Below are 9582 nucleotides of genomic sequence, written 5' to 3'. Positions count from 1 at the left end.
CAACACTACAGTTCCCAAAAAATGCACAAAGTTACCGATAACTAAGTGGCTTTTTGTTTTTTGGGTTGCTGAATAAGAAGTGGCTAAAGTTAAAAACTCTTTAACAAACTGCTCGAATCCAGTAACCTTAAAGTTTCAACAGTACAAACTTCACCATCTTATTATCGTTCTTGACTTAATTTCCTAATCAGATTAGTATCAGAATTACAAACTGGGTGAATTATATGTTCATTAAAGATGAGATTCCCCTAACCCATTTGAATAAAGCAGTACTTGATTTTAAAGTCCTAACCAAATTGGTCTAATAAAAGAGACCAAAAGGAAAAAATGACTATAACAAATTAACAATGATCAGCCATCTTAAGCCAATTCAATTGTTTCTTCAGTTCTGCATACCATTGACCTCATCAGCTACATGTTCACTTTCACTGCCATCAAGCATATGTTCCCTGTGAAAACAAAGAAGTTAGCAATGGCATCTACATCACGCCTCCCCACCACCCCCTTCTCTTCTATGTATTATTTGTAACACATGCAATGGTATCTGTATCATACTTAAGCATGGCAAGCATGAAAAATAAAACAAACACAAACCAATGAGGAAATTGCCACATAATCCCAGTCTGAGGCCACACAACTGGTAGCGATGGAATATGCAATAACTACATTATCCACTCACAAAAACTAGGCAAATGTCACATGTAAATAATGCATGTGAGAGGAAAATGGTTGGGTTTGGGTAATTGTGTGCGTGCGTGCGTGCGTGTGTGTGTGTGTGTGTGAGAGAGAGAGAGAGAGAGAGAGAGAGAGGTCACTGAAGTTAACTACTTAACAGAACTCTACTGGGCAATTTAAATGTGCGTTTTATATTTAAATATATGATTTTGATATATAATGCTAAAGGATGAAACAAATGCAAATAAAAATTGGCTAAAATACATTTCATTCCCTTCCTTGAGCTTGAAGTCAATTTGGTCCCTCAAGTTTCAAAATTAACAATTTAAACCCTTTACTTTTGAAAGGATATCAATATAACCCTTCCGTCAAAATCAATTTACTGCAGACTGTTAAGTGTTCAACACATCATTTTTCAAGTTTTTGAATTTTTCGAAAATTTATAAAAAAATAAAATAGATAATAATAATGATGGAAGAATTCAAGATGTAGACATTGTGATGTGGAATTTTCCATCACAAGTGAGGCCTAGGCCAAGCTTAGAGGAGGAACAATTAGAGGGTCTTTCATATTAGATGTAAGAAGAGGAAGGCTAGACCATGTTTTTGTTCTTGCACATTAAAAATAGCAGCAATAATGAGCATTTATTCAAAACTAGGAATGACAGCATCAACACCTTCAACAAGATTCTACGCTTCGGCAGTTGGGTTAGGCTTGGACCCAACAGGAGCTCATTTTGGGATGGCTCCTCTGAAATGTGTGGATATTAATTTTTCCCATTTTTTTTTCTTTGACTTTTCAAACTCTTCTTGTGCTCATGTTAGCATTAGGCTGATCAGCCGTACAGAGATTATTTTTGGTGTTTTGGTTTTGTTTGTCTCAATTCATGGTTGTCATGTTGCTTGGGTGCCACCTGAGTTGTCAGGATGGCCAATGGCCATGGGTGTAAATTGGCTAACTTTGGGTGGCGCCAAAAGGATTGGATTTTGTGCATTTCAGATAATGAGCTTTGGGTATTTTTTGGCCATTGAGCTGCTGTGGTGTTTGTTTTGGGTGACTAGATTTCAGATATTTGGGCCATGAATAGTCTTAGGGAGGCAGTGAGCCAGTGACGGTTGTGGAGGGCAACGGTGTATGGATATGGATGTAAGCATTGGTATGGGGACAGTTCTTTTTTCCATAAGTGGCATCTAGTGGCACCCGTTAAAACAAAGTCATTTTAGTGGGGCATGTGGCCATCTTGGTGGGCGATTTACTTATTTAAAAAAGCATCAAAGATTGTAAAAATTAGAAAAAATGCATTGTTTCACAAACTAAACAGCGGAGAAGTTGACAGAGCATGACAGAAGGACCAAATTAACAATTCAGAAGTTAAAAAGTGTCAAATTTTCAACATTGATACTTGAAAAACCAAAACGACAGCAACCTAAAAGTTAAGAGGAATAATTTGTATTTTAACCTGCAATTTTATTGTATATTTTTGCAGCTTTTTCTTTATTACTAGTATATCTGGGCGCATGTGTGTAAGATTCTTCACACAAAAGTCATAACAATTTTAAGAAGCACAAGGAAAAGTATAATCCAATAACTTTTTCATAACAACCCTTTGGAAACCCTAAATTTTGAGCACAATTAATTCCCCCTAGGTTAAGCTTCAAGAAAAAGGAACTCATGGCATGAGCTCTTGGTTTAAAGAGAGCAGATATTAATAATGTGAAGAATAACCTTGGTTATTCTTCAAGCACCTTTCAGTTTCCAAATACTCAAATGTAGAAATCAATGCAGATATCCATCAGCCATAAACAAGAGATTACCTTAATCTTTCACAAAGACGTGCCAAAGAATCTGATCCTGTTCTGGAAGCAACATCCTCAATCACAGAAGCATTTGATAGAGTCACACCATCTGCAAGGCTAAACTCACACAACTCCTTTAAGGAACATGCATCAGTCAACACAGCTGAATGGCCACCACCAGCTGCTAATTTTCGCACTTCCCCAACACACCTGCAATGTAGAATTTTCATCAGCATAGGAGGCAATATAACTGTGAAAACCTTACTGATCATGATATTAGCTATACCATACCAGTCAATCGGTGATGGAAACCAAGCATATGTAGATTTATCATTAGCTGCCTGACCATAGTTATTGTAGCCCCATCCATGGATTCTTCCATCCCTCATGGAAATTAGAGTGTGGGAATGTCCACATGCAACAAGTTGCACACCATTTGGGACAACCAAAACAGGGAAATTGCGGAAAAATGTATCGGAATCATTAGGAGTGCATGAAAAGAATCCAGTTTGGGGGCCAAGGCCTAACTGCCCTGCTTGACCACCACCCCAAGCATAAAGAGCTCCCTTCAAAGTCACAGCACATGTATGTACACCACCACAAGCAACATCCTTTATGAATATTCCATCAAGGGCAACCACTCTCCTAGGCAATAACTCCTTATCCCCAGACTGGAGGGAACAATGCCCAAGTTGACCCACATTTCCTAACCCCCAAGTATAGCTGTGATGAGAAAAGGAAATTATCATGATCAAGAATTCTATGTAAGTCAAACACTAACAGTTGTACCAAAAAAGTAAGAGGAAAAAAACAAGAGAGCTTTGAAGATCTAATCTTATTAACAGAAACTTGTCATTATCTAATAGAAAATCCAATAATTTTAACTTTATACGTGCAAAATTCATGATAATAAGCCAATGAGCCCTAGCTCACTGGCACCTCCTCCCCTTAAAAGTGCTAGTGGAGGGTGAGGTCGTGGATTCAAGACCCATTGGATGTGTGTGTAACTTACCAATCAAAAAAAAAAAAAAAATCACGATAATAAATGTAGGGGTCACTGAAAAACAAATCAGGACACGCAAGCATAGGTGCGCACACAGGCACACACGTGTGTCTGCATCCCAGCCAAAAAGAATCACTTATTATCTATGGTAATTATTATCCATTATTAATGTTTGTCTTAAGAGTTCATTTTTATATCACATATTTATGAAGATGGTCCCATTTCAGAGAAGGGATATTAGTGCATCTCACAAATGGATGCGCATATACAAATGCACACACGCACACACAAAATCACATATTTACTATCTTTCTAGCATTCTGTGATGTAATAATAACCAAATCAATTCATCAAAGATGGTGAGATTTTCAACTTGCGAGTTTTAGCCAACTTGGGTTATCAAGAAGAACAATTGAGGAGAACTGCAATAACATGTGTGTTACCTCTAATTTTGTCCAAAATTCAATTCAGTCTTGTAACTTCTAATTTATTCATTTTAGTCCTATAAATTCCATTCATTTTTCAATGTGTCCCAAAACGATGCAGTTTTTGTTATTTATGAATTTCCAAAATGATATCATTTTAGGACACCTATTGACACAATATGATGAAATTAGACAAAAGGACAACATTGAATAAAAGTAAAAATTATTGGACCGACTGACATGAATAAATCAGAAGTTACAAAACTGAATTGAATTTTGGCAAAATTAGTAATTTGTAATTTAGCCTTATAATACAAACCACTCTGGCCCTACAGAATTTTTTTTTCTTTCTATTTTTGGCAGCACACCTATAGCTCAGGATAAAATTCAAGCATAAGAGTACTTTAGCATGATTATGAGTTAGTGGCAGAAACAGCTATATAGCTGGAATGAAATTAAGCTTTCAATGGTATAACCAAGTTAGCAGGACAGCAGACTTGCATATCAAAAATGCATCCCAATTCCATGGCATCCGTTCTCCTGACTACGCGTGAGATTCCCATAAGAAGATTTTGTCAAACCTTCTGATTTACATGTGCCATGCGGATAACCACAATTTTCATGCTTATATGTAGAACTTATCTCCACCTAAAAAGTCCTACAGATCACTTACACCTCGCCTATTTCAGATATTGCTGCAGTGTGGTACTCCCCGCATGACACTTGGGTAATCTTCACAAGCTCAGGAGCTTCGTCAAGGAACTTCGCATAAGCATTTATTACACGAGCTCCCTGTAGTCCTTCACAGGTAACACCTCTGCCAAGCTGACCATATTCATTGTAGCCTGGTTTTTCAGAACAATGATAAAATTCTGATTAATATGTATCAGGAAACTAGAGTACAAACACAAGTTTCCTTTCCTATATCGTATGACCCATCTATTACCAAAAGAATGCACAAGCATAAACATCATAAGAACAAAGAGTTAAGCATAGAACTGCCAGTGCTAAAATAATTACAAAGTTTACAATTACTTTAATTAAAACAATGGTAACTCATGATTTTAAAAGACACTTTACCCCACGCTTGTAGCAGGCCATCCTCCGATAAAGCCACCACATGCACTGCCCCACAGGACACTTGACGGATAATCTGCAATAAATGTACTATACAATCAGGTTTAAGGGACAACTAACCAAGAAAAATGTAAACAGAGGCTGACACTTGACAAGAAATTACAATTTAATTGTCCATTAAAATGATGATCAGCAAATTTAAAAGATTTGATGGAACAAAACCCATGATAAAAACTTCCTCTGTTCATGAACTAAACAGTTTCAGTAATGCCAATTGTGAATATAATTTTTCAAAATTGGGAAAACCTAACATGTGAAGTCATGAATATGACTCTTAGATATATGTTCAAGTGAAAGGTATCCCCAGCATATACATTCTACGAAATAGATGACTGTAACCCTTCCCTTGATTCTGGGAAAGAACAAATAAATAAAAAAGTAAACGTTTAGAAGGAAACTTTTTTATATTTTTTTAATACCTATTTTTCTTGTAACTGACAAGAAGCAATGGTGCCTCAAAACTAATCCATATAAATATCAAAAGGACACATCCAACCATAATAGCTAAAAATTATTGCTCTTGATTGAGAAATTGAGGACGGATTGTCTTCTATTTCAAGCTACTTTTAATGAACTCTATAATTTGCTTCACATATACGGTCCTTTCTTTTTCCTGAGAAATAATTTAAGTAGATATTTCTTTATAGTATCCACAACCAAAAGTCAACAATTTGGACCTCCCCTACCAAAAAAAACAAAAACAAAAACTCGCATAAATAATAAAATCAAACTTAACAAGAAAAATATATAAAATACCGTGTTAGGAGAAAAGGCCCCCCAATATAAGCGAGGAAAATTTGATCCCTGTATGAGAAGTAGAACAAAATAAATAAAGCTATAAAATATTATCTGCCAAAGAACATTTAGTAGGGGGGGGAGGGAACGGGGTGGTGTGGAGGATGCAAAAGAATTACAGATACTACCTGATTTTGGCCCCAAACCCAGAGCCTACTTGTTGAGATGGTTCCATCATTTTCACGAGGTTCTGCAATACAAGCAGTACAATGTGCTCCACAAGACACAGATTTCACAAATTCTGTCTGCAATTGTTTCACTTTTCTAGGGTGCTTGCTTCGCTCCTCAGTTCCATCTCCCAATTGACCAAAGTCATTGGCCCCTAGACAATGGAATACATTTATAAAGATTCTTCGCCACTTATGTTGTATAATCAGTAAACAACATGATGATATATGCAGTAAAAGGACACGATGCTATCTTAGTGATAATAATATTACAACCAAAAATAAAACAAAAAACCCCATTTCTGCAAAAATAAAATAAAAATATTACTACCCCATAAAAAAAATTTAGCTACAACCACAAATAAAACCAACTATAACCAAGAAGAACATGTTGCCACAAACAAAATGGCCTTCAACCAAACTATTACTAATACACAATTGTTAAGCACGTTGTTCCACGTAATTCGCTAGATATCAAAAGGCCAGAATGCCATATTGAGAAATTGAGGACGGATTGTCTTCTATTTCAAGCTACTTTTAATGAACTCTATAATTTGCTTCACATATACGGTCCTTTCTTTTTCCTGAGAAATAATTTAAGTAGATATTTTTTTATAGTATCCACAACCAAAAGTCAACAATTTGGACCTCCCCTACCAAAAAAAACAAAAACAAAAACTCGCATAAATAATAAAATCAAACTTAACAAGAAATATATAAAATACCGTGTTAGGAGAAAAGGCCCCCCAATATAAGCGAGGAAAATTTGATCCCTGTATGAGAAGTAGAACAAAATAAATAATGCTATAAAATATTATCTGCCAAAGAACATTTAGTAGGGGGGGGAGGGAACGGGGTGGTGTGGAGGATGCAAAAGAATTACAGATACTACCTGATTTTGGCCCCAAACCCAGAGCCTACTTGTTGAGATGGTTCCATCATTTTCACGAGGTTCTGCAATACAAGCAGTACAGTGTGCTCCACAAGACACAGATTTCACAAATTCTGTCTGCAATTGTTTCACTTTTCTAGGGTGCTTGCTTCGCTCCTCAGTTCCATCTCCCAATTGACCAAAGTCATTGGCCCCTAGACAATGGAATACATTTATAAAGATTCTTCGCCACTTATGTTGTATAATCAGTAAACAACATGATGATATATGCAGTAAAAGGACACGATGCTATCTTAGTGATAATAATATTACAACCAAAAATAAAACAAAAAACCCCATTTCTGCAAAAATAAAATAAAAATATTACTACCCCATAAAAAAAATTTAGCTACAACCACAAATAAAACCAACTATAACCAAGAAGAACATGTTGCCACAAACAAAATGGCCTTCAACCAAACTATTACTAATACACAATTGTTAAGCACGTTGTTCCACGTAATTCGCTAGATATCAAAAGGCCAGAATGCCACCAATAGCCTCCTAGCCTAGTGATATGTAAATTTGTACTTAGAGAAATTTTACCTATCTAATCCACGCATTAAAAGAATGGCTACGAGATTAAATTCACCATTTCCTATCATCTTAAGCTTCTCCAACTAGCTTTAGTCTACCACTTGGAACAAAATCCTCTCCATTTCACCCGCTTCACGGAAACTAACGGTGCATAAATTGCCACATCGTTTAATTTTTAAATAATGGGGCATTCTATACAGCTTGAAATGGATCTATTTCAAATGGCAACGTGCTAAATACATTGTACCCAATAAAAAAGAGCCATAACATTATAATCATCTCATCATGATAAGCAATGAACAAACACAAAAGGGTATGCAATGCAATGAAGAAATAGATTATACCCCAAGTGAAAAGCGACCCATCAGAGGCGACAGCCGCGGTATGCTCACGACCACAAGCAATATCAAACCACCGCGAATTGGGTCCCGTGGCGGCCGGACACCCGAAAAGCTGAGGAGGAAGCTGCCTAGGGATCCTCAATTGCCACTGCTTGCCTTTCCTGCCAGTCTGTCCGGACTCATTGTAACCCCACACATATATTGCACTCTTCTTTGTTGTTGCTTCGCTTGTTGCTCTTCTTGCCCCAAATATTTCATCCATTTTTTTTTTTTTAAATTATATACACAAAAATTAGAGAGAGCCTGAATATATTTAAAAATCAATCACATCAAATGATTTTTGAAAAAGCACGGAAGAAAAAAACAAACAAACATAAATTGTTTCTGAAATTAGAAATGTAATGTGGTGTTGTGATTTTGCAGGAAATGAATTAAGAAACGGGAAAGTCTGTTCCGGCGACCAAACAGAGTTTAGCTGCCACGTGTTGTCATGTGATAACAGAATGCAAAAACAAAAACAAAAAAATTTTCCGGGGAATTAGAAATTCGATGGTGAAAATGAATTTGTGAAAACAGCACGTACCTGAATCTGGGTGTGTGAATTCCTGGAAATCGGAATTTGGAAAACTAAAAACTTGAGTTTGTGTGAATTGAAGGCACGGTTCGATGGTCAATGCACAGTATGGCGTAAAGAATCTTTCTCTTTCTTTTTCTTTTTCTTTTTTTTTTTTTTTTTGGATTAAGGCCTAAAGAATCTTCTAGAGAAATAACCGGTCTGACACGTTTACGAAATTCACTTTCTTATAAATATAGTAAGATTTTTCCAAAAAATAAAATAGAGGTTAAAATCCAAGTTGCCGTTTAAGTTGGTAGGGGTTGTAAAAATTGGACAAAAATAATCCAAATATGAAATTAGTAGATTATGGACTAAGATTTAATAGGTTCATATTATATTTGGATTGATACGACTGACCCGTTTAATAAACGGGTTGAATTAATGTCCATCATATAGAACTCATTTGATCTATTTAACCCGATTAATTAAATGATATTTTACCAATATATCCTTCAAATCTTATGTATATAAACCTATTAGTTGTTGTGGTTTATTTTTTTTGACATATTATAATTGATTATTTGTGATATTGAGATATGTTTTAGTTTTAAATGATTATTTGTGATGCAGTTACTCGTTAGTTCTAAATTTTATATTAAAAATATTTATTTGTTTGGTTTTTCATAATTCATATCAATTTAAGTAATACTAAAATTAGTTTTTTATTTTTTTCATTTTGATAAAATCTGATAAATAAGTCGACAATACTGACCCGTTTAATAGGGTTATATTACAGTTGAAGAATCATGATCTTTTTAATAAATATATTGGGTTAGGGTTGACCTATATAGTCAAATACTCATGACTTAACACAATACAAATCCGATACACAAACATAAATTGCCACCACCCATTTAAGTACTGAAATGAATTTCAATAATTTAACTTTATTCTCGTTTATTTGACTTCACTAAGTTTTAAATTTATCCAATTCTAGCATTTTGTCAATTTTATTAAAAATTTGTCATTAAAAATATATTTTTCTCGTATAAAATTAATATAAATTTTTTATATTAAAATTTTTCATTAATTAATTCTATATTTGTTATTAAAAATTTGTCATTAAAAATATATTTTTCTCGTATAAAATTAATATAAATTTTTTATATTAAAATTTTTCATTAATTAATTCTATATTTGACAACAATTTTTTAATGGA

At 34.8% G+C, this 9582-nt stretch overlaps 1 protein-coding gene across 1 annotated transcript; it reads right to left on the bottom strand.

Annotated features, from left to right (window-relative positions):
• Positions 1–99: 99 nt before the first annotated feature.
• Positions 100–8534, bottom strand: LOC112023855 (uncharacterized). Its single transcript, XM_065764411.1, has 9 exons — positions 8391–8534; positions 7811–8110; positions 6891–7084; positions 6724–6771; positions 4980–5052; positions 4573–4744; positions 2763–3194; positions 2490–2681; positions 100–449 (listed from the first exon to the last, which is right to left on the bottom strand). Exons 2-9 carry the CDS (start codon positions 8067–8069, stop codon positions 383–385), a joined length of 1437 nt encoding a protein of 478 aa, XP_065620483.1. The 5' UTR covers positions 8070–8110; positions 8391–8534; the 3' UTR covers positions 100–382.
• Between the last annotated feature and the right edge of the window lie 1048 nt (positions 8535–9582).

The sequence above is a fragment of the Quercus suber genome, unplaced genomic scaffold (assembly GCF_002906115.3).
Source record: "Quercus suber isolate HL8 unplaced genomic scaffold, Cork oak 2.0 scaffold_22, whole genome shotgun sequence".
NCBI lineage: Eukaryota > Viridiplantae > Streptophyta > Magnoliopsida > Fagales > Fagaceae > Quercus > Quercus suber.
Note: the sequence above shows the minus strand (reverse complement) of the source record. Positions and strands in the feature narration are given on the sequence as shown.

Bases quoted from the DNA above. Each gene is read 5' to 3' on its own strand.
- LOC112023855 (XM_065764411.1), bottom strand. From the start codon at position 8,069: ATGGATGAAATATTTGGGGCAAGAAGAGCAACAAGCGAAGCAACAACA. The intron at 6,772-6,890 runs GTAGTATCTGTA...CTTCTCATACAG, and splicing joins GGGTTTGGGGCCAAAATCAG to GGATCAAATTTTCCTCGCTT. The intron at 4,745-4,979 runs GTAAAGTGTCTT...CTGAAAAACCAG, and splicing joins TGGCCTGCTACAAGCGTGGG to GCTACAATGAATATGGTCAG.